The 27,011-nt window shown below is 34.3% G+C and overlaps 1 protein-coding gene across 2 annotated transcripts in view; it reads right to left on the reverse strand.

Moving 5' to 3' along the window:
* ATRNL1 (attractin like 1) overlaps positions 1-27,011 on the reverse strand; it is a 734,504-nt gene that overhangs the window by 584,694 nt on the left and 122,799 nt on the right. For both annotated transcript variants that reach the window (XM_057736176.1, XM_057736177.1), the window contains exons 11-15: positions 15,175-15,259; positions 13,676-13,884; positions 12,554-12,672; positions 6,646-6,778; positions 2,782-2,963 (exon numbers count right to left, since the gene is read on the reverse strand). In XM_057736176.1, coding sequence (XP_057592159.1) covers positions 2,782-2,963; positions 6,646-6,778; positions 12,554-12,672; positions 13,676-13,884; positions 15,175-15,259 — 728 coding nt within the window. The remainder of the gene's footprint in view (positions 1-2,781; positions 2,964-6,645; positions 6,779-12,553; positions 12,673-13,675; positions 13,885-15,174; positions 15,260-27,011) is intronic.

Below are 27,011 nucleotides of genomic sequence, written 5' to 3' on the forward strand. Positions count from 1 at the left end.
GAAAAAAAAAGAAAAAAAAAAGAGAAAGAAAGAAAGAAAGAAAGAAAGAAAGAAAGAAAGAAAGAAAGAAAGAAAGAAAGAAAAGTTCTTGTACAGCTAGATTTTAAAGGACTAAAAGTCAGGAAAATATCAACGATTGAATTATTGTCCTCGTTCTGTTGCTGGGATAGCAATGATCAGTAATAAAGTCATACATGATTCATAATTAAAAAAATAAAAAAGGGTATGTGTTTTAAGTCCCTTTAATTTTTTAACATTTATACAAAACTGTTCTTATATCACTTTTTAAAAATCGGATGCTTATTCCCCTTTTATTAGCAAAAGGAAATCCAGTAACATATATTCCTATTCTTTAGCATAAATCAGGAATGATCTTAAGAAGAAAACAGTCCTAGTATAATTAGTGGGGGTGAGTGGAGGAAGGTTTTGTAAAATGGAAAAACTAAAACACTAGTCTGGAGCAAATATTTTTTTACAGTCAATATCAATATTATTAACTATTCATCAAATAAATTCATTGCCTAATTAATGATTCCTGGAAATAGCAGTAATGGCAGTAGTGGAAACAGACATACAAAAATAATCTTTAAAATGCAAACAATAACTCTAGTAAACACTAAGAAATAAAATTTATCTATATCCTTCACATACAATATCTTATTTATTTTCACAATAAACATACAAGATAGCTATGATTACTACCCCAGTTTATAGATGAGGAACAAAGGGCTGGAGGTAAGCAGTATGTCCAGATTGCATGCTCTCCATCATTTTGATACACTGTCCTCAATGCTGTTTAAAAATCAGCTATACCAAGAAAGTATTAGTTAACTGTTTCAATGACAAGTAATTGGTAATGTTTGCTCTGAAAAGTTTTCAAGCCAAAACCATCTCCACTGCACTGCAGACTGGAGTTCTGCAGCAGCAAGAGGCCCCTCATCCAATAAAAGCCATAACCTAAGGTCAAAAAAAGTCGTTGAGATCTAATATAGTTTTCAAAGCAATAGCTGAATTGTAGCTATATCTCCATTATTTGTATAGAAATCATGCCATTTTGTGAATTATTTACCACAGGGTATCTTTGTCTGTGGGTGTATCTTAAATATTGGCCAAATCTTGTACATAACGCACATATGAGGTATTTATTACTGTTTAGTTTCATCAATTACCTGATCTATATCGAGCTCTAATTTTATTTTTGACACAAAACACAAAAATCTGTGAAGATGCTATGACAGTTTACATTATATTAGTGTATTTCAAGTATGTATATGAACTAAATACGGTATTTCAAAACTAGATTTAGTAAATTACTTCTAAATCTCCTACTTAATCTATTCTTAACAGTTGACTATATTTTTTCTTTTCTTTAATTGATATACAATTGACATATAACATTATACTGGTTTCAGGTATACAAAACAATGATTCGATATTTGTATATATTGTGAAATGATCACCATGTAAGTCTAGTTAACATCTGTCACCACACACAATTTTCCTATGATGAGGATTTTTAAGATAACTCTCTTAGCACCTTTCAAATACATGATATAGTATTATGAACTAGAGTCACCACGCCGTGTATTAGAGTCCCATGGCTTGTTTATTTTATAACTGTAAGTCTGTACCTTTTGACTCCCTTCATCCATTTTGCCCACCCTCCACCCTTGCCTCTGGCAAGTACCAATCTGTTCTCTATATCTTTGAGCTTGGTTGTTTGTTATTTTGTGTGTAAGTTTGTTTGTTTGTTTTAAATTCAACACATAAGTGAGATCACAGGGTACTGGACTCTTGCCACTTGCAACAACAGGGATGGATTTTGAGGGCATTATGCTAAGTGAAATGAGTCGGAGAAAGAAAATGATTTCACTTATATGTGGAATTAAAAAAAAAAAAATTCCAAAAACAATATATATCACAGTATTACAAGTATCAAATCATTATGTTGTATACCTGAAACAATACAATGTCAATTATACTCAATTTTTTTAAATGTCCTTAAGACATTTCAAGTAAGTAAATGAACTAAATAAGATATTTCAAAACAATATTTAGTAAATTATTTCCAAATCTCCAACTTAATCTGTTCTTAAGAGTTGATTATATTGTAACATCCCAAGAACAGAAAATAAATACTGTGAATTCCTATTAGAAATTTCTTATAAAATGATATTTGATATCATTTCCAAGGAACTATTCCATTTTCTATGCACCAACTCTCTGGGAAACTGAAACTGTTTCCAAGTGCTGGATGTTCCAAATCTTCCAGGTACTTTAAAAATCAGTTTAAGTCCTGCTAACTATTTGTATATTATTTCAAGCAAATCTATACCTAGGAAAAGAGCATAATTCAAAAACCTAACCCACAAAACACACACACAAACACAAACACACAAAGATACACATATACAAATATAGCCAATGTGTTCGTCTAGTGTTCTAATTATAAGGGACATTCCAAGTTAAAAAATAACTACACTTCAGAACAAATTCTTAAATTATATGCGTAAGTTTTAAAGTATATTTATTCATATGAGATAACTTCTTGGTAAGGTAATGCAATGGTTCACTTAGCAAAACATGAGGTGATTAATTTAGAAAATTTTATTACCAAATACACATACAGAATGAGTCCTCTGCCTGTTTACTTTTGAAATTAGTTCTACTTTTATTTCCAAGATTTAGTAAAAATTATGTAGTAAAGAAAAGAGTGAACCATTGCCAATAGTTACAGGATTATCAGCATACTTCCATAATAAAAACAAGTATAGTTGTTACCTGCTGCGTATACTTCTGTATTTCATCCAGTACAAATTCTACTTCTTTTACGGTTGTTAATGAAGCAAGATTTCCACTAAGATTATAGCAATAGAGTTTTGCATTGTCATAGTTTTCTCTACTGGAATTAATTCTAAGACAAGCATCCCCAACATGATTCCATCCTTCTCCACAGAGATGAGCTAGTCCAAAAAACAAATTATATTTTATTTTTAGATTACCAAAAAGCATATATATTTTTCAATTATTTCAGAATTCTAAATACAACTTCTGTATTTGTTTAAATAATTTTTAACAATAAAAATTTAAATATATCACAATAATATACTAAACAAAATTCGTCTAACAGTTTGGTGAAGAATAAGAACAGAAGATCCTAATTTTTTCTTTAATTCTTAAACATAAGAAAAGCTATGGCTCTACAACGTCTGTTAAAGTGTGTTGACTGTTTGTTAGATTTTCTGTGTAAATCTAGTGTATTGGCATATGATTTCTCAGCAAGTCACCAACTACATTTATGTCCCAAAGTCCAATTTACATAATAGAAGCTCACTTTAATAGAAAAATAACCAGCACATAACAAAAGCAATTTCAAAGTTATTCCGACAAGTGTAGCTAATTGTCCTTTAAATCTAATTTCCATAGTCCAGGTGTACTATTTTGATATAAGTTGGTTCTTTGATTCTTTAATTATAACTGTGGGGAGAGAAGACTCATTTCATTTAAGTTTAGTAAAGAAGCTATAAGCTTTGCTTTCTAATATTTATTTTTACATAGCCAATTCAGGTCTTTCAAAAGTTTAAACATACCACTCAGTAACAGTGGTTTACCCTTAGGGTCCAAATGGAACTTAAAACAGTGCCTATTTTCTAAAACATGGATTTATAAATACAATACAAAGTTATGCTCTACTGTGCATTAATTAACATTGCAGGGTTTTATTAACACACCAATCTATGAGGTTTCACTATATTTTAGTTTCCATATCACTAAACATATCAGTGCCTCTTCCCCTTTTAGCCTTGGCTGCATTAGCACAATCTTTATGGACTTATTATAAAGCAGCAATTCTCAAATATGTTGGTCTCGAGACCCCTTTAACTCTTAAAAATTATTGAGACCTTCACAGGTTTTTTCCTTGTGCATTTTGTATCTATTGGGTTTGACCATATTAAAAATAAAAACTGATCTTTTAAAAATATACTTATTCACTTAAAATTATAATTAAAATTTTTATTACAACACACTTTTCGTGTTTCTGGGATGTCTTGTCCCTTTATGCTATCACAGGCCTGAAGAAGATATATCATCAAATTTCCTCCTTGGGAACAGATGACAGTTGAAATCAGGTCCCTGGCATCAAAAAATTGAGATGGGTTGATAAATGAATAGGGGATGGACAGGCAGAGAGATCAGGGATAAAGAAGAGTAAAATGTGTATCGTAGAGTCTGCGGTGTGGGTACTGGGGGGTCCTCTTTATAATTCCCTCCATTTTTCTACATGTGTGAAATTTTTCATAATAAAATATTGAGGAAGACTATAGCAACTTAAAATAAGTAGCATATTTAATTTTTTAATTATACTCTCCAAAAAATAAAACAGTGAAAGTGTGGCATTGCTTTATAAATATTTTTGCAAATCTCTTTAGTGTTGGTTTAATACAACTGTATTCTTACATCTGCATCTACATTCAATCTATTGGAATCATGTATGTAGCCTTTGGAAAACTGTTTACATAGTAAACCTGTAACAGAATGAGAATCACAAAAGCAAATGATATCTTAGTATTACAGGGTACTCTGGCTCTTTAATAACTGCTGTCCTATTAAACTAGGTAATGAGAATAACACACATTGCCTGGAACACAGTAATCCTTCAATAAACTGGCATCAGTTAATAAGTCTGTTTTAAATACCTCTATTGTCATTTTCAGGCTACACATATAGGAATCAACCTTCCTTGTCTTCTGAAATCTAAAGTATCAAATCACTTTAAGAGTGCAAAAGTCTTTGTTAAACTTCGGCTTTTTCTTTCCTTACTAAATCGAGGAAAGATTTACATTAGTTTTGCGTGTCTTTTTTTTATAAGATCAAAAATACCTGGTTGATAAATCATACAAATGCAAACAATGCGTGGGCCTTTGAGGCTAAACTAAATTATGGCACTGAACCAAATGTTTTGATGTTTCAGGCTTCTGTAGTATTGAGCATCAACTCAGCTTTAGAGTTAAAAGGATACCAGTTACTTTTTTCAATAAGTTTAGTTAGACAAATTAAAATTGCCAATTTTATATGAAATCAATGGGAAAAATGCAACAACAAATTTTCATGAAAAAGTGCAACTACTATATAGACTGGGCCTCTATTTAGAGCATTCACTTCCTTGAGACAAACTGAATGGAAACCAAACTATTTATACGTACCAAGCTGGTTATTAGTAAGTATGAACACAGGACAAGGGAAATTAGTGCATAATAAAATATTTTATTGTATGTATTATTCTCCCAAATAATAGCCTGGTCATTTAGAACTCTTACACCAAGCAGGCAATGAGTAGATGGGTACTACCAAATATAACTTCACTATTATTTTTCCAAATTTCCACTGGTAATCGAATTCCCTTCTTATTGAGTAATATTCCTTTAAACATATATACTTCGTCAGTCAAATCTTAGTTTAGTCCAGGATTTACTTTGTCTTTTTAAACAGACTTTATAAGTATTTTTACCGATCTACATGTTGTTTTTAGACTTTAACACTTACAAATCATTACTTTCAAGTTTAGTGTCATCTCACTATTGCGTCTCAAATCCTGCCTACCGCTTTAATGTTCTCCAATTTTCTCAACGTGAACACACATGCATATATCACTATTTAAAAGCTTTATTAAATAAATAAAGTAAGTAAGTAAGTAAATAAATAAATAAATAAAATGAGGGAAAAAAAATAAAAGCTTTATTAGGTCAGTACATAAACAAAATTCCAAAACCTCAATGGTACTTTTAAAGGCAATCTAATTTTTATTTTATTACATGAACTTTTAAGAAAGACTTAAACCCTGTGATGGAATTCTCCAACACTTTCTAGAATAACATAGGTTCAGAAATTTTTCTATGAAAATATTAAAAAAAAAAATCATGGGATAGAGACAGGCAAAAAACTGAACAGAGATAGAACTCCCAGTTATTAGTCCCCTCTGCCATTTACAAGTCATGCACTTTTAAGCAAGTCATATAACCAGTGTATGTGTCAGCTTATCTGTATAAGAAGACAGAACTGGTTAAATATCTGTATAAGTTTTTGATTTTCTGATTTTCTCTTTCATATTGAAAACAAAGAGTAAATAGGGTCTACTAAGAATGTTAACTATAAAAATTAAATTGAAATTTCTTTTTTAAATGACCTTTGTTCTTATTTGTAGAACTCAGATTCTCATTATATCCTATAACAATTATTATAAATGTTACAATTTGCAATTTAAAAAGTCAGTAAAAACCAGTTCCTGGAATTTAAAAAATAAAAGGAACTTAAAAAACAAATCCAAGATGCCAAAATGTTAACATTGTTAGATCTGGATATTAGTCCGAGTACTTATTATTTTCTATGTTTTTTAGATATAATTTTTAATTGAAAAGTATTCTGATCAAGTCAATACCATAATAAATACAAGAAACCTTGAACATCTTAAAAAGAATTAGAAGCAAACACAAATTTTTCTTGTAGAAACACTGCTATCATTACTCCAATATTATTATTTGCTACTGATTTAATTTTGGAAAATTGAATGTGCTTACTAAACCTTCTATATTGTAATGGCACTCATCTGTGGACTATGAAACTCATTTACCAAACTGAAATCTTTACCTGGTAAAGCCTGGCACTCTTGTTGTCTCTGATCCCACTGGCAATTCAAGTTTAGTGAACAGCTTTTACAGCTGGTAAGTTTGTTACAAATCTGCTCATTTCTCACATGACATTTGGTGTAGTTTTTCACAGACTAGAAAGTTAAAGGATAAAGCATGTTACTTTTCACCTTAGTGCAGCAATGACTCAAACATCAGTGTATATATGTCACCTGGTGAGCTTTACAATACAGATTTCTAACACCAAATTCAGTTGTACTGAATCAGAATTTCTCTTACCCATTTCTTTATTTAAACAAAGTTCTTGGAATTAGATTGTGTGCTTATTGGAAAAACGTTCAAATTACACAATTTGAAACAGAAACCATATAATGAAAACCTATCCTACTGAATCTGATAATAGGCTTCCAATTCAACAAATAAACCAATGCACAGTCATTTCTCTTAATGATCACATGAAAGAATTCTAGTCATAATAAAACTATCATATAGACCCCTGGGGATGAAGCAGAAATGATGAGCAGCAAAAATTAAACAGATGCTTTATCAAAATCCAATACAATCTAAAAAAGATAAATTATTTTCTCAATAACTCAAACTAATTTGACTTCCACAGACATTAAAAAATGGTTTTGGCTAATTGATATTTCTCCTGTATGTGTCTGTCACATTTCCTTAATAGAGGTTGAAAAGAATCTGCAAAAGTTACACTTTGATCAGTCCTACTATAAAGCTAATCACATTTCAACTAATTCCAGCTCTAAGAGATTAAAGGTTAAAGGTCAAAAAAAAAATAGGCAACATAGGAACTTTGGTGTGAGTTCCCTCATATACCAAGGTTCGATATTTCACATGATATTATCAATATCAATGATAATGAAAATCAGGTTCTAAAATTTTTGGCTCAACTCTTCCTGTGACTCTTTTTTTGGGGAGGGGGAGGATTAAAATGTAATGCTTTTATTTTTTTATCTCTTTATTGGAATATAATTGCTTTACAATGTTGTGCCAGTTTTTGCTGTACAACAAAGTGAATCAGCTGTATTTATACATATATCAGAATATCCCCTCCCTCCCGCAGCTCCTTCCCACCCTCCCTAACCCAGCCCACTAAGTCATCACCCATCATGGAGTTGATCTCCCTGTGTTATGCAGCAGCTTTGCACTAGCTATCTGTTTTACATTTGGTAGTGTATATATGTCAGTGCTACTCTCTCACTTCATCCCAGCTTCCCCTTCACCCCCCACCCCATGTCCTCAAGTCCATTCTCTACATCTGCATCTTTATTTTTGCCCTGTCACTGGGTTCATCAGTACCATTTTTTTTAGATTCCGTATCTATGAGTTAGCATACGGTATTTGTTTTCCTCTTTCTGGCTTACTTCACTCTGTATGACAGACTCTAGGTCCATCTACCTCACTACAAATAACTCAATTTCATTTATGTTTATGGCTGAGTAATATTCCACTGTATATATGTGCCACATCATCTTTATCCATTCATCTGTTGATGGACATTTAGGTTGCTTCCATGTCCTGGCTATTGTAAACAGGGCTGCAAGGAACATTGTGGTGCATGTTTCTTTTCGGATTATGGTTTTCTCAGGGTATATGTCCAGGAGTGGGATTGCTCAGTTACATGGTAGTTACATTTTCAGTTTTTTAAGGAACCTCCATACTGTTTTCCATAGTGGCTGTACCAACTTACATCCCCACCAACAGTGCAGGAAGGTTCCCTTTTCTCCACACCCTCTCCGGCATTTACTGTTTCTAGATTTTTTGATGATGGCCATTCTGACCGCTGTGAGGTGATACCTCATTGCGGCTTTGACTTGCATTTCTCTAATGATTAGTGATGTTGAGCATCTTTTCATGTGTTTGTTAGCCATCTACATGTCTTCTTTGGAGAACTGTCTATTTAGATCTTCCGCCCACTTGTGGATTGCGTTATTTGCTTTTTTGGTATTAAGCTGCATGAGCTGCTTGTATATTTTGGAAATTAATCCTTTGTCAGCTTTGTTGGCAAATATTTTCTCCCATTCTGAGGGTCTTCTTGTCTTGTTCATGGTTTCTTTCGCTGTGCAAAAGCTTTTAAGTTTCATTAGGTCCCATTTGTTTATTCTTGATTTTATTTCCATGATTCTAGGAGGTGGGTCCAAAAGGATCTTGCTTTGATGGATGTCATAGTGTTCTGCCTATGTTTTCCTCCAAGAGTTTTATAGTGTCTGGCCTTACATTTAGGTCTTTAATCCATTTGGAGTTTATTTTTGTGTATGGTGTTTGGAAGTGTTCTAATTTCATTCTTTTATATGTAGCTGTCCAATTTTCCCAGCACCACTTATTGAAGAGGCTGTCTTTTTTCCATTGTATATTCTTGCCTCCTTTGTCAAAGATAAGGTGCCCATATGTGCATGGGTTTATCTCTGGGCTCTCTACTCTGTTCCATTGATCTGTATTTCTGTTTTTGTGCCAGTACCACACTGTCTTGATCACTGTAGCCTTGTAGTATAGTTTGAAGTCAGGGAGCCTGATTGCTCCAGCTCTGTCTTTCCTTCTCAAGATTGCTTTGGCTATTCGGGGTCTTTTGCATATCCACACAAATTGTAAAATTGCTTGTTCTAGTTCTGTGAAAAATGTCATTGGTAATTTGATGGGGATTGCATTGAATCTGTAAATTACTTTGGGTAGTATAGTCATTTTCACAATGTTGATTCTTCCAATCCAAGAACATGGTATGTCCCTCCATCTGTTTGTATCGTCTTTGATTTCTTTCATCAGTGTCTTATAGTTTTCTGCATACAAGTGTGACTCTTTTTTGAGAAAAAAAAACTAAAAGGAAAAAAACACATGCTGCACCCTGAGCCCCCTTTAATATCAGTAGGTAGACATGCTTACCTCAGGCTTTTTCAAATAAGGGTATTAAATATTTCTTTTCAACCAAAAAAAGCTTAACAGTTAAAATGTGCTTATAACTCACCCACATATAAAAATGGTTGAAGCAATTTTTAACCTCTTAGATACATACAATAAAATACCACCCACCAAATATTTATTTATAAACTACTATACTTCCAACATAAAATACACTGCGGGCACCTCCATTTCAAAGATGTTAATGTCTTTAGAGCAAATTTCATATACTATAAGGTCACAGATTAAAAGTACATAGATACTAACATTTATCTTATTCATCCTAAAAAAAATTCACAGAGGATAATATTTTTTAAAACCCAAATTACATTGCAAGTCATTCAAGCATCACATTTTCATTAGGAATATATAAATTTTCTTAATTTTTTTTCTGATTCATAACTTTTTGTTCTCATATCGCATATAAATCTTATTATTATTCTATATGATTATTACAGTTCCAAATATCTGTCAACTAAAAATAAATAAATTTACTTGAGTCATCTGATAAATAAAATAACCTATAAAATATACAAGAGAATGGCTAAGCAACGTACTAGAATAAGAGAAAGAATAATAGCTTTAATGCCAATCTTTAGAATAACAATGGTAACTTTAGAGTCATCTTCCAAATATCTCTACCGCTCTTCATTAAGAACAGTGTAATCATTTATTGATACTGAACAAGTAAAACAGATGAAATTATATTTCACTCACACACAGGGCCAATTTACTCAGTGATGGAAGAAAGCTGACTGTTACTCCGAAACATGGGTGGCATTTTTTGGCCTAATGAACCAGATGCACATTAGTATACAGACTATGAAGAATAACCATTACTCTACTCATCATCATCCTAATATATTTAGATGTAAACTTAAAATGAAAATCTGCAAGAGGTAAGCAGGTTATTTGAGCTATTAGAGCACAAAATATGCAACTTGTAGTAAATATGACTAAATAATGAAACAGAATATCAATGGACTTCATTTACACTGAAATCTCATAGACCTTTCTGTATCCATTAGCATTTGGTTTCACTTAATCACCAGACATTCTGATAAAACTGCCCACAAGACACATTACATCAAAGTCTAAATTACAAGTGAGTACCATCTGCTCACTTACATTATCTCACCCTGTGCTTTCCTTGTTAACACATCATTATCAAAAATAAATTCTAAAGCAAAAGGCCACTTTTTAAAATGAACACGATAGCAATCTGCATAATAAAATTTTTGAGATATGTGTATTTTCATGTAGTATAACTGTCTAAACAGAAATTAACTCAGTTACAAACAAAGCTTTAAATAAAATCTGCTTGCAATTTTTATCTAATAACATTCTCCATTTTAGTCCCTTATTCCCATGTTTTATTTTACTTAACTCCTATTTCCACATTACTCACTAATATAACTCCCATTAGATGAATATTAGCCAAATATTAAAAACTAATTCAAATTTTCAAAGTGAGTCACGTCAAAACATTAAAACTCAAACAAAATTGAGGTAGCTATTATTATTAAAGCTATTTATATCACTGAAAAGTATACACCAAAGCAATATGTGTGAAAACAAAACGGTTCAATCTGCTGAGTCAGTTATCCCAAATTTTCCTTCATTTTAAGTTTTAAATATTATTTTAGAATAGAATCATAAAACTTCACAAGTATTTTGAAATATGATTGGTTACTAAGGAAAACTTTTAGATGATACAATAAAAAACTTATTACTTAGTTTTTGGACTCACTTTTCTTTACTTTTTATTTCTGCCTGGTATCTTGAACAACAACTGGACAGTTTTCTTGATTAATAAAAATTCAGAAAGAGAAAGCGTATGTATTTAGTTGAAAACCCGCATGCACACTAGTTATTTAAACTATACTCTAATAACAGAATTTCTTTAATCCTAATAAACATAATTGTTAATACTTTAAAAGTTTTTTTCCTTAAACTTGTTGACATCTTCTAAAAAACAAGGGACATTTTGATGCTACACACTTAAAAGGTTAATTTTTGCTGCTCTTAATCTGTTTTAATCTATCATCAATATTAATTTTATAATTTTTTTCAATACTCTACCTAAAATATGGTTCTCAACCTCATCACTAGTGAAATTTTGAGCCAGGTGATTATTTTTTGTGGAAGGGCAGTTCTTTCATTGTAGGATGTGTAACAGCATCCCTGGCTTCTCCACAGTAGATGCCAGTAGCTGCCCCACAGTTGTGACAACCCAAAAACACACATTGCCAAATGTCCCTTTGGGGGGCTAAATTGCCTCAGAGAACCTCAGATCTAAAGACAGATAAAAGGAAAACTATCACTGTCAACACTTCAGATTAAACTTGCACACCAAGTGTATAAACAAAACCTAAACCACACCACTATTAATGCCCATCTGACAAGAATATCAAGGAAATGACCTCAATACTTACTTATATTAACCTATTTCCATCAGCACAGAAGACAATGTCTACAGTCACAGTCTTTTTTATTAAAAAAATTTTTGAAAGAATTTTCCCAGTCTTATTCATGAAAACAAGTAAAAGTTATTGGATTCAAAATGGAATCTAGATTGACAAATTTGAGCAGCAACCTACAGGCTGAATTTACAACATACCAAGAAGTAAGTGATTCCCTACATATTTTCCAAATGTCTTTTTTTTTTTTTTTGAAGTATAGTTGGTTTACAATATTGGATTCGTTTCAGGTGTACAACATAGTGACAATATACTTTTAAAGAATATATACTCCATTTAACATTATTACAAAACAATGGCTATAATTCCCTGTGTTGTACAATATATCCGTGTTGCTTATCTATTTTATACATAGTAGTTTGTATCTCTTAACCCCCTACCCCTGTTGTGCCCTTTCCCCTTACCTTCTCTAAACATCTTGATACGTAAAGTGCTATTTTGTACAGTGCTATTAAATAGTAGCTAATGTTTATGAAGTAGCAATGTTAGCTACATCATCATTTACCCATAAATACTAACCATACTGCAGTTACTGTTTGATGAAATGCATTTCTTGTCATCACACCATTGGCACCCATTTGTATTGGCAGTACAGCTGGCACAATCTGCATATCTGTAACATCTGTCATCAGAAGCAGCTGTGATACAAATGGGAGATAGAACACATCAGGATGAAAAGGAAAATGTCACACTTCTTAATTCACATATTTTTAACATCTGTTAAGAATCACTAAGACGTTTTCAAACCATAAACATAACCATCAATATCAAAATAAGTTCTTCAATATGAAGTCAATTTTATAATTTAATTGGATTTACAGGGATTCAGATACCTCCTACCCTCATCCTAATTATTCAATCTACCAGGATCCTACAGCCATTTAAAATGTACACAATACAGAGGGAGAAAAAGATTTAGAGGTATTTTACTAAACAAAATATATGACTCTATACATTTAAAAGAAAACATTATAACAAATACTCATTGGTTATCATTCTTCATAAGGATATTTAGAGACACCTGACATTACAGATGAGGAAAGCCTGATTTGTTAGCTGCGGCACCAAAAATGCATAAAGGCCCTATTTATTTAAAGAAAATGGAAAATTTTTATCCAAATCATTCTTTATATGTAAATATTTACTGTTACTTATTCATAACTTTGATTTATTTATTCAATATTTCATAAGAAATATTAAATTACAACAAGACATCAAAACTCTAGAAAATCTTTAACGCTATGGTTTGGCTTGGCAATAATTCAGGAAGAAAAAACTACCAAATGCAGAATAAATTATTTCATTCTATTTCTTTGAAGCACACAGTATATCTTAGAAAAGATGTATTTGAAAGCATTTTTTTAATTTATATACAAAAATAATTCATATGTATATGGCCATGTTACATATAAAAATTGATATATAAATATTACATACAGAATTCAAAAAAGAAAATTAAAAATAGCTAATAAAGATACTAAATTATTAATCACCACTAAATTCAAACATTAGAATTCCTAATTAGAGGATTATGAATTTTTAATTTCTGAAAGCTACTAAGGTAATTCTTATAAGCAGAATGCACTTCCATTTCTAGCCAAGTAGAGAAGCTTTGTGCCAAAAAGAAGAAAAAAATTTTACCTGTTTTCAGAGGGCACTTTGCTCTAAGAATATTATTTGTATTCCCAGATTCCCAAGATTCACAGTGATTTTTGTTCCAAATACATTTTATCCCTGGACCGGCATTTTTACAAAGTTCTTCATCTCTAAAAGCCTTGCAATTTGGAGGCTTGTATACAAGTATATCACTGAGGAGTACACTGGAAAATCCTCCAAATATATACATGGACCTATTAAAAACAAAACAAGAACCTTAAAGAAACAATATTAAGAAAAGTCTCTGTCCAATGTGTTAGTTTTAAAACTAAATTTAAATATATGTTTTTCATTATTTTATCTGGGTAGGAAACAATTTTTTAGAAATATATAGTACCTATATGTGGATAGTAAGATACACATTAGAATTGCTATATAGAGTTATAATTTTTGAATACAGACAAAGAACTTAGAAAGTAGATATAGAGTTCTTCATATGGTGTTTTACTATCCTTTTACAAAATAAGAAGACCAAGAGTAAAATAATTATTTAAAAGATTTTCAAAGTTTCAATTTGAAAAGAAAAGCCCAGATGATTACTAAATTAATACCAGTGCCAAAGAAATTTGACATGCCCTCAAAACAGTCAAATTTTTATTTCTAAAAATATTATTGAAGTAAATGGGAAAGGTCAGACAATTCTTCAAGAATATCTTTTATTATTTAAAAAAAAGGAAAATGAAAATGAACCAAATGCAATTTTCAACAGAGAAGCCTAGAGATTTTATGTTTATACTCTGAATTTCATTCAGTTCAATTTCAAAAGCCAAATGACATCAGTTGCACAGTTTCTTTGTGATTAACTTCTGACTGCTTTCAGTATATCATATTAGGGAATTTTTACATAATTAGAATAAGGCAGTAATAAAATGAACTTATAAAAATGTCATTATGAATTACAAATTTTAAGCTAATGAATGATCTAGCATATTGTTTACTGTCACAAGTCCACATTAATGAATCTTTACTATAGAAATAGCAAAATCATACTAACTCAAAGGAGGAAGGTAACTTAATAATCATCCAGTCCAAATTCCCAGCAGATATAAGGGTCTTAAAGGCCAGAGACGTTAAGAGACTTGTCAAGAATCACACATTCAGTTATGACAGAAGTGAAATGAGAATCTAATTCTTCTCACTTCCCTTGTTCTCAATAGAAATTTGTGGCTAGCCTTTCTATCAATTCAGTCTGATCTTTTTTAAGGACGTCATTTATGATCTGATCTCTGGAAAAAGGAAAGACGGCAGGATGACTTTTTAAAGAGTATCTAAAGTTCTATCTTAGCCCCCTTCCTTCGATACTCCCCTGCCCCTTAAATAAATTTAAACAAAAAAGAATGAAGGATAATGGTTAATGAACCAAAATTCATTCCACAGTATTTATTGTAGGATACATAAAACCCAATGCCATTAAGTACAAACGATCATTTGTTTAAAAAATAACAAAATATGTGGGTAGTATGACATAAATGTGCTTCTTTTACCCATTAATGACAACTGCAGAGTGTCCAAATCTGTTGACATCTCTATAAAGATTTGGTTTTGGTAATATTTTCCATTCATCACAAGCTAGAAAAATGAAAACAGCAAAACAAAAAGTGACATAAAAGAACAATTTAAGACAAATACTATAAAACAGTCATTGGCCAAATAAAGATACAATACTTAAAATTAGGAAGCCTTTCATTTATTTTCCATGACCTACAATTTAATATCATTTCTCAGCTAGCATTATTCCTTAAATAAAAATAACTTCTGCCTAAAATTCTCACAAATGATTTTACATATATGACAATAAAGGAAATTAAAGGAAAGAAATTTAGTGTACTTTATATTGGAGGAAAATTTCAATGACATTAAATAAATCAAGGCTCATATAGTAAAATTCATGAATGTCAATATTGGGCAAACCTATCAGAAAGTTAAATCACTAAATCAAATTTTACATGCATCCATGCAAAATTAAATGGAATATATAATACTCAGTGAAAGAATGCCTAAAAATGGAATCATCAAAATAAAATCTTTAAATCAGTTTAATGATTTGCTATTTTAAAGGAATAGTTTTCATTCTATATAAAGGAGAAGAGCTTTAGTTGCAAAAAATAGAAAAAAATGAAGAAAAAAAAACCCCTAAATAATTCATAAGCTACATAAAGACTATGGAAAGAATAACGATTAAAAAACCGTTTATCATTTAAGTATAACCTCAGAATCGACACATATATTAATAGAGATTTTGAGATGTCAAATAATTCATCATTCAGTGACTAGAAACAATCTGAGGACAATATTTTAGATTTTATCCTCTTAGACATGATATATCTAAAAGCAGGCCGTGGTCTTCAACATAAGCACGTAGGTATTACAAGGTTTAAAAACAAATTTATTTTATTTTTTGGTAAGTTAAAAGCCCTTTTGAAACAAGAAAATAATCTAAAATGCAATTAGTTGTAATGAAATATTTGTTTTCTTATATAAGCAATCATGTCTATTATACTAGAAATAAAATAATAAATTTGGTTTTAATACAATATTATTACTAGTAAAGATCAAAGGAATTATAAAAGCCAAAATCATAGTTTAGAAAATTAAACTGGAAGACTGAGAGCAATGAAATATATCTTGAGTTGTATCTCCCACCGTGTATTCTGAGGTACACAAACCCCCTCCAAAGGGGGAATTCCTTAGCTGATAAAATCTCTTTCTTTAGTTTGCAAAGTACATGAACCTATTAACTACTCTCAAGGGCTTCCCTGGTGGTGCAGTGGTTAAGAATCCACCTGCCAATGCAGGGGACACATGTTCGATGCCTGCTCTGGGAAGATCCCACATGCCACGGAGCAACGAAGCCCGTGCACCACAACTACTGAGCCTGCGCTCTAGAGCCCGCAAGCCACACCTATTGAGCCTACATGCCACAACTACTGAAGCCCACGCACCTAGAGCCGGTGCTCCACAGCAAGAGAAGCCACCGCACTGAGAAGCCAGTGCAACGCACGGAAGAGTAGCCCCCGCTCTCCACAACTAGAAAGAAAGCCCGTGCGCAGCAACGAAGACCCAAAGCAGCCAAAAATAAAATAAATAAATAATAAAATAAATCTTTAAAAATAAATAAATACTCTCAAAAGAGAGAGCACAAAAGCATAGAAGCCTAACTTTACTAAACCCAGTGTTTTTCCAATGTTTTATCTATAGGAGCACTTTTCACATAACCCCTGTTAACATTCCCAGGAGCCAATGCTCTGAAGATGACATTTTAAGAACTACTATAAAGGCCTACACATAACATTCAGTCTACAAATTTTGTGTGTTAGAGTTCACTTAAGAAATGTGCATTTAGATGCATGTAGTAATATAAAACTTCCAAAGGGCTTTCATCTACAATAACTTAAAATAGTCTTTATAAGAATCCAGTGAGGTTGACTGAGCACCATATGCTAGAAAGAAAGAATGAGACCTAGGAGAAATTAAACAACATCCTTAAGGTCCATTAGATTACCTTTGTTTTTCTATAAATTATGTTTATAAATGTCTGATATTATAAAAGTATATTGACTGGATTCTGAAAGATTATTTCCATTTGGCAAGAAGGGGTGACCTGTAAAGGGCACAGACTTTGAAAAAGAAATAGATGAAAATGTTAGAGAAAAATAATGAGTTAGGGCAGTGAGATTTTAATCATTCCACCAAAACCCAACACACACACACACACACACACACACACACACACACACGGCCACTGATTCATAAACTGTGTGTTGAATACAGTATTCCAACAACAGAATTAGAAACCAGAATGTGCCTCAAGAAATGAAACAGAAAAGAGTCACGTGAAAGAGTAGGACTTCCAGAAACCAGTTTATTATAAAAGTCTCCAAAGAAGAACCACCTTCAAGGTCATTTTGGGGACAGGTGGAGCCCAGAAAAGAAAGTGACCCAAATAATCTGAGCCTATCCAGGACTAAAGAATAAATAATTTGGCCCAGCATCCAAAACAAATCAGCAGGAGGAGGGAAGAAAAGCAGATTTCCAAGATGAGAACCAGGGAAAATGCTCAGAAAAACCATCTGAGTCAGGAAAAAGAGCTGAGAACATAAAGGCCAACCGTCAGTAAAAATATAGGCCTTTTAACGATTTCTTCTAACTACAAGCTACTCTCTTTAGGGAAAAAGAAAAATTTTTTAAGCACACAGAACAGTCTATAAATAAAGAATGGTATTATAAACACCTATATACCACTAGCCAGAATTGTCAAACCCAATATTTTATTTACCATGTTTACTGTAGATTTTTGAAAGAAAGAAAATATTGTAGATATGACTGAGGTTCCCTATGTACTCCCTCTCAAGTTCAATTGCTTTATGTCTTCTGTCTTTGGACACAACCACTATCCTATATTAGTTTGTCAATGTTTCCATATTTATGATCTATATAGAGTATTTTTGTAGGTTATAAAACTTCATATTAATATAAATGGTATCAAACTACATGGATTCTTCTCCACCTTGCCTATTTTGTTCAACGTATTGAGTTGTTTTTTGGTTTTTTCACCATTTTAACCATTTTTAAGTGAAATTTCAGCGATACTAAGTACATTCACGTTGCTGTGCACCATCATCACCACCTCCAGGGTTTTCTTCGTCTTGCAAAACTAAAACTTGTGCCCATCAAACAGTAACTACCCATGCTGTCTCCCCAGCCCATGGTAACCACTATTCTACTTTTCTGTCTATAAATGTGACTATTCTAAGCACCTCAAATGAATAAAATCATACAGTATTTGTCTGTTGAGTGACTGGCTTATTTCCCTTAGCATGTATTCAAAGTTCATCTGTGCAGTAGCGTGTCAGAGTTTCCTTCCTTTTTAACCCTGAATAATATTCCACTGTGTGTATATATGACATTTTCTTTACCCATCCATCCATAGATGGATATGTAGGTTGTTTCCAGATTTGGGCTATTGTGAATAATGCTGCCAGGAACATGAGTGTACAGATATCCGTTCCTGCCCCTGCTTTCAATTCTCTTGTGTGTATACCCAGAAGTAGAATTGCTGGATCACATGGTAATTACGTTTAACTTTTTGAGGAACATCTAATACTCTTTCCTACAGTGGGTGGCCACACCATTTTACATTCCCCCTAGCAGTGCACAAGGGTTCCAATTTCTCCACATCTCACTAACACTGGTTATTTTCTATTTCTTAATAACAGCCATACTAATGGGTGTGAAGTGGTATCTCACTATGGTTTTGATTTGCATTTCCCTAATGATTAGTGATACTGGGCATCTTTTTATGTCCTTGTTGGGATATTTGTATATCTTCTTTGGAGAACTATTTCTTCGACAAAAAGCTTGTACATTAACTTTGTCAAATTTATTGCTTCCTTGTGATTTGTGCTTTTTATTCTTAACTCAAGATTTTAAAGATAATCTCTAATTTTCTTCAAAGAATCTACAGTTTGGCTCTTACCAGACTGATCACCAATCCATTTGAAAATTATTTTTGCATTTGTTGCATGGATCTAATTTAATTTTTCCCATATACCATATTTCCCAGATAGTTCTCAGTATATTTCCATATACCAATTGCCCAGAACATTTTTTGAGTATTTACCCCTGACCCACTAATCTGTGTCTCATTTGACTTCTGTACTGCTATGGTTTGTTTTTATTCCACTTGTTTTTAACTAAAGATATGTATTGCAAAGTTGAAAAGTCAAATAATCCCACAAGGCTCAACACAAAAAAGTCTTCTGCTCCCTAGCTATGGGCTATGGAAGCCCAAAATTGAAAAACACATAGTTGCTTCTAATAGTTAACAAACACTTTTAATTACTATTATAATATTACATACAATTAACTGAAGAATTCATCAAACCTTTTATAGTCTTTTTAAATGGGTAAAGATTCCTAAAATAAGTGGCAGCCATGACCTTTACCTAATAAAAATAATATGTTAATTGCTTATCAATACTATATAATATTTAATTCTCAAAACAACTCTGAGCAGTAAATATTCTTGTCACCATGTTATAAATAAGGAAGAGTCTTTACAGGTTAAGTAACTTCCTTAAAGTCATTAAATGGAAGTCAAATCAAAATCATATCTCCGTAACTTCTTTACGTTATACAGCATCACCACAACATCAAAATATCCTTTTTGATATAAAAATTAACTTCATGAAAATAAAAATACAATAATACTTTTTAAAAAAAAATACATAAGTCCCTGCAGAAGAAAAACATTACAGTACAGTAATAAAAATTTAATTATACGTGAGAGCAAATAATAATACAACCCAATTCTACTTCCAGAAGTTCTTTACCTTTTAACATATGTGATAGTAGGAGGTGAAGGCCTTATCACTATCTCCAGGACATCGCCTTCAATCATACTAAGTGTTCAAAAATAATTACAATACAATATTTGTGGTAGACATTGGTGCTGCTCAACAAATATCCCAATTCTCATCCTTAAGGTCTATGGCAAAATGATACTCCCACACTCCTTAAAAGTTGGATGTGACAATATGACTTGCTTAGTCAAGGAAATACAAGCTAAACTGATAAGTGTATTTCTGGAGGAAACCATTTAATTACCAATGAAAGAAAATGTAATTTAGCCTTGGTCCCTAAGCGATAGCCGGTAAGCAAATCTGCCCTCCCCACCAACACTAGACATGTATCATGGGTGAAAAATAAACTTTTATTGGTGTTAAGAATAAAACCCTGACACATGGGATGGGGACATCAGTTGATGCCCCTGAAAATCTCTCCAAATTTTGCATTTCCAAATTTTCCTGAATCATCTGAGACTGCAGAAGTGGTCTACCTGACCCCATTGAGAGACAGTATTCTACCCCTGCTTGAACACAAAGCAGCAGCTTCCCTCCAGTAAGATCTGTACCCTAGTTCAGAATCGAGTAAACACCTTCCCTACTGGCCACTGGGCCTATAACTTGGCTCAGCATAACTCAACCTGTTACATTCTGAGACTGCTGAGAAAAGAAAGGGACTACATCCCAAAGGATCTGTAAGATCCAGATAGCATATGTTGGCAGAAGTTGGGGGGAATACATATGGTACGAGATTCTGAAGAGTGTTTGATCAAAAGGGTCAGAATCTTATACTGGATTCAGAAAAATTTATTTATTTATTTGAAAGTACTCTCCAAGATGCAGGATTTAGGATTTACCCTTATAAGAACGCTGGAAGATGCTGTGAACTCACTATTAAGATGACTCCTACACACAGCAAAGAACACCACCAACAAAATGAAAAAGTAATCTACTACTGAATGGGAAAAAATATTTGTAAATCATATATCTAAGGGATTAACATCCAAAATATATAAAGAAATCACACAACTCAATAGCAAAAAAAAAAAAAAAAACCCAAACAATATAATTAAAAACCAGGCAGAGTAATTGAATAGATATTCTTCCAAAGAGGACACACAAATGGCCAACATGTACATGAAAAGGTACTCAACATCCCTATTCATCAGGGAAATGCAAATCAAAACCACAGTGAGATATCACCTTACACCTGATAAAATGGATATCACCAAAAAGACAAGAGATGGCAAGTGCTGGCTAAGATGTAAAGGGACCCTGGACGCACTGTCAGTGGGAATGTAAATTGGTACAGCCACTATGGAAAACAATATGAAAGTTTCTCAGAAAAATAAAAATCAAACTGCCATATGATCCACCAATCCCACTTCTGGGTATATATCCAAAAGAAGAAAATCCTGCTGTTTGTGACAACATGTAAGGAGCTTGAGGGTATTATGCTAAGAGAAATAAGCCAGACAGAAAAAGATAAAAAATAAATGGTATCACTTACATGTGAAATCTTAAAAAAAAAAACAAAAAACAAAAAAAAAACCACAAAGTCAAACTCATAGAAACAGAGAGTAGAAAAATGATTTCAGGGACGGGGGAAACAGGGAGAGGTTGAGGAAAGGGTACAAACTTTCAGCTATAAGATGAATAAGGTCTGAGGATCTAATGTATACCTTGGTGACAACAGTTGCTAACCCAGTATTGCACAACTGAAATTTGCTAAGAGAGTAGAATGTAAATGCTCACACCAAAAAAAAAAAAAAAGATAAATACATGAGGTGATTACGGGTGCGCTAATTAAATAGATGGGGGGTGGGGTCCTTTCACAATGTATATTTATATCAAATCATCAGAATGTACACTTTAAATATCTTACAATTTTACCAATTACACCTCAATAAAGCTGGGGGGAGGGGGAGATGACTCCCAGAAACATGGAAAATTACAGTCTACGGTCTAAATGCCAGAATTGTCATAGCAAACACTAAAAGCCGGGATTAAAAGTCTAGGAATGTGGTGGTGTCACTGTTGGAAAAAGCAGCATGTAGAATATATAGAAAGCCCCTGTGAAAGAATCCCAATGCAGACCCTACACACATGCCAAAGGCCATACCATCTGCAGTGGAAAAATTTTTATAGGTCTAGTCCTGTGTCATGTTATGAAGCCCTGGCAGAGAAGGAGTGCTTGACATGGATTATTAAGGGACCATGTGCTCAAAGTTTTCTATCATGATATGCTGTGTAATATCAGAAAACCCACCAGGTCATTATACCCACAGAAAGAGCCAGAAGGTAAGCCATTTACTGAAGCCATGAAGAATGTGATGGTGAGAGGGATGCTGGCATCACTGAGAAAGAGGTGGCTTTCCTCCACAGGCCAACGCTGATGGTACGAAAAACTGCAACAGAACTGTGCTCAGTGATGGAGACAACAGGAAAACAGAGGCCAGCTGGTGACACTTAACCATCAGAATCCAATCCAAGTACAGTGCAATTATTGTAATAAGCAGCAAGATCGAAGTGTCAGTCAAGAGGACTGACCTACTGAGAATTATAGAGATGTTTAATAGAACACAGCATCCCTAGAAGCAAAATAGGTGGGCAGCCAACAAGGGTACTACCTAACTCATTTTATCAGAAGAAATCAAGGACAAATGATCAGAAAGCTGATGGCAGATGCTGCAATATAAAGTCATAATTCATTGCTTAGTTTCTGGACTTGAGCTACTTTTTAAATCCAGAGCTGATATATTTAAAATTCTGGGGCCCAGGAGGAAGGACCCTGCAATACCACAGCAAGTATGCATGGTAATAGTATCCCTAGTTCTTCCTCAAAGGCACCAATGGTCATTTCATTGGACAACCTTAGCCTAGAAAAAAAAGCAACCACAAACATTTCAAGTACTGTTGGACACAAGGTCTGAGTCAACACTGACATATTATGGCCTGTCTTTATAGTAGGGATAATATGGGGGATGATGAAATTAATGGCATCCTGGCCAAGGTTCCGCTCGAAATGAGCCACTGGGTCTGCAGACCTACGCAGTAGTCATGTCCTAAGTCCCTAGATTAATAACTGGAATAGACATTCTTGGCAAATGACACCACCCCCACCTTGAGTCTTTGGCTGTTATAGTAGAAAAGATCAAGTTGAAGCCTCTGGAACTGTTATCCCCTGGATAATATAGTAACTTTTAAAATAATGTTACATTTCAGAGGGAGTAAATGGCATAAATTAGTATTATCCTAAAGAATCTAAAGACTGCTGGATAATGGACGCCATCAAATTACCAATCTGGCCCCTGTACACCACACAAAGCCTGGAAGGTGACAATAGCCTACTACCAAGTAATAAACTGCAGGCACCATGCAAGATGTGTATATCTTTGTTATAGCAGATTAACATGGCCACCGATTTGGCAAATGCGTTCTTTGCTAACCCTACCAGAAAAGAGGACCAAAAGCAGTATACATTCATGAGGAATAGAATAGTATACATTCACAGTTTTGCCTCAGGATTATGTTAACTTCCATCAGAACACACTTGATCCAACTGGACATCTTGCAGAACACTTCATTTTCCCACTACATTGATGGCATCATTCTAGTAGTGCCAGATGAACAAGAATGGTTAATGCAATGGAAGCCTTGTTAAGACATAAATGCTTCAAAGGGTGGAAGATAAAACCTACAAAGATTCAGAAACCTTCCATGTTAGTAAGCTGTTTCAGGGTCTAGAGGTCAAGAGCATTCTGAGATAGCTTACCTGAACTGAAACACCAATTATGACATCTTCCAACTCCCACTGCAAGGAGGAAAGCAAACATCTGGTAGGTCTTTGGGGGTTCTGAAGGCAGTATATTCCATTCCTGGGAATACTGTTCAAGCCCATATAGTAAATATCAAAGGCTACCAGCTCTGAGTACACACCAGGGCAGAAAATAGCTCTGCTACAGGTCCAGGATACAGTGCAAATAGCCCTGCAGCTAGGCCCACATGACCCATTAGATACTATAGTTACTGGTGGAGTAACCGTTGGAAAAAGTAGCATGTGGGATACATAGAAAGCCCCTGTGAAAGAATCCCAATGCAGACTGAACACAATGTCAAAGGCCATGCCATATGCAGCAGAAACTTTTATACCTCTATTTCTACCATGCTATTGAGCCCTGGAAGAGACGGAGCGCTTGACATGGGTCATTAAGTGACCATGTGTTCAGAGTTTTCTATCATGAGCTGTCTCTGTCATCAATAATCACAAGAACATAAAATGGAAGCTGTACCCAAGATGAAGCATGAGCTGGTAGCTCAGACCTCATGGTATCTACGACTGCTGCCCTGGCACCCATCCTGCATCTTACAGCTATAGCCATGTGAGGAATCATTCATTTCCAGATGACAAGAAGAGGAAAATGCAAATATGTAAGCTTCCTATGTGGCCACAATTCAAAAATGGTTATCACTTACGACACAGCTTCACCGGGGTGGCCGGGAAGAACAGTAAAAAAGGAAAAAGCCTCCCAATTGGGCAGGCCCTTGAGGAGTGTGCCTCATTTACATTGAGTGGAAAGAGAAATGGCCCAAAACTAGTAGTTAATGACCTAGCTGGCTGATCAGGAGTCTAGAAGCAGAAATATTGAAGATCAGAGACAAGGAGTTCCTGGAGTAGAGACATGTGGATGGATATATTTGAATGAGCATGAAATGTGAAGATCTTTGTGATACAAGTTAAAGGCCATCAGAAAGCATCCAACATGGAAGAGACGTTAAACAACTAGTAAACAAACGACTGAGACAGCTAACATCAGTCAGTCTCTATCACAGGACACCTCGGTACCAACGAAATGAGCAGATGAACTAAGTAGCCATACTGCAGAGATGGAGGCCATCCAGGAATGCGATAACATGGGCTCCTTCTGAAAAAAGCTGATGGAGCTACTCTTACCACTAAATGTCCAATCTGATCGCAAGATATCAATTCTGATCCCTGGATAAGGACATTTGGTAGCAAGTTGACTACGTTGGGCCCCTTCCACTCTGGATGGGTCAACAATTCATTATGACAAGAATACAGATATTGAGTATGCATTTGCTTTTTCTGCCCACGGGTCTTAACCAGCATGACTATCAGAAATTACGAAATGTTTGATTAACCAGCATGGGATCCCACGTAATCAGGAGACACACTTCACAGAAAAGGAGGTACAGAAATGGGCCAATGACCATGAAATCCACTGGATCGCAAATCACACAACCTGACAGAGATTTCAATAGGCACAACTGAAGCACCAAGATGCAGGATACACCTGAATTTAAGACCTTTAAATAGTGCTGTGTCCCCAGTAGGAAGAATACACAGGTCCTAAAACCCAGGAGTAAAAGCCACTTCTAGTGGCCTCATATTCAGTTACACAGTTGGAAGATCTGTGCTTCTCATCCTGCAATTCTGGGCTCTGCAGGATTAGAGGTCCTGTTCCCCAAAGGGAAAAATATTCTGGCAGAAGAAGTAGCCATGAACCATTTAACCGTAAGCTACAGTTGCCACTTGGGCACTTCAGGCTCCTTGTTTCAAAGGACCAGCTAGCAGGCAAAAAAGGAGCTGCATCCTGGCAGGGGTAATTGGCCCTAACCATCAAAGGGGGGAAGTGCTGTAACAAATGAGGGCAGGGACATGTATCTTGTACACAGACGATCCATGTAGGTGTCTCTTGGTATCCCTTTGCCGAGTGCGACAGTAAATGGGCAAGAACAGTAAACGGGCAAGGACAGTAACACAGACTAGAAGGTACACGATGATCAGGCGCTCAAATACCTAATTGGGAGGGAGTGGGTCATGCTACCAGGTAAGACACAGAGACCAGAAGAGGTGCTAGCTGAGGGTAAGGGGCATGAAAGAATAATGGGTGAGGGACACAGTGAATATCAGTTGCAGCCCTGAGTCCAGCTACAGAAGCCAGAGCAATAATCTAGGCTCCCACCAGGAAGAAAGGCCCACTGGAATCCTGGAGGAGCTGTTTAACAAACATATTTGAAGAAGTGGGCTGAGTGGCCCAAAGAATGAATTGTGATGAACATGGGAAAATGCTGCCCCTTCAGGGAAGGACCTGTTATCAGTGGACATCATTCAGCTGTCAGCCCCTGCAAAGACTGCCTCTGCTACAGAGAGCTTCTGCACCCAAGGTCCTACCATCCTGGGAGTGACCCTCACACAGTGACCGATCAAGGCCTGTTTCATCCTAATGAGGAACAACTCTGAGGGGGTATTTCAATTCCAGAGTCATCCTGGAGTTGGCTGAGACTGGAAAGTCTGCTTGACTTTTACTTTTCACCCAATCCTGCTTCTTCCCCCTCCCTTTCACAGCTGTTCAATCCAAAGACCTAATGAGTACCCTGAACACTAAATTCTGTCTCAGAGTTTGCTTTTCAGAGAACCCAAACCGTTACAGGATTGTTTGTTACCTCAGTCTAACATATCCTATACTGACTGATACAATATAGTAAGTGTGAATATTCCTCTACAGTGTCTTAAAATAGCTGGCAAATTGTTTTCACTCACAAAATTGTTTAGGAATAAAAGAATTTAACGTGCAAGCTTATGAAAAAAGCTAGCTGAGGTAAGCAACTTTTGCAGCTGTAGGGACAACATTTCATGTTTGCTGATATATGCCCACCTGCCAGGATTTTTCAACAGAATGAGAAGAGAAAAATACAGGAACAGTAGTAGCAAATACACCTCCCACTTATCCCTCCCAGCTTCTTCAATAACAGCTAAACAGAATGTTGGGCTACATAAATTCTGTTGCTGAGTTTTCACATTCTTGACCAGGATTCTCTGTAAAACACAGGTTAGTTTTCCTATAAAATGTAGAAGTTATCAAATGCCTTAAAGCTCAGTAATAAATTAATATAATTTGTTTACACATAGCCTCTTTCCATTCTTACAATATAAAGCCTCTTACATTATTAAT

This window comes from Hippopotamus amphibius, chromosome 5 (assembly GCF_030028045.1).
Source record: "Hippopotamus amphibius kiboko isolate mHipAmp2 chromosome 5, mHipAmp2.hap2, whole genome shotgun sequence".
Taxonomy (NCBI): Eukaryota; Metazoa; Chordata; class Mammalia; order Artiodactyla; family Hippopotamidae; genus Hippopotamus; species Hippopotamus amphibius.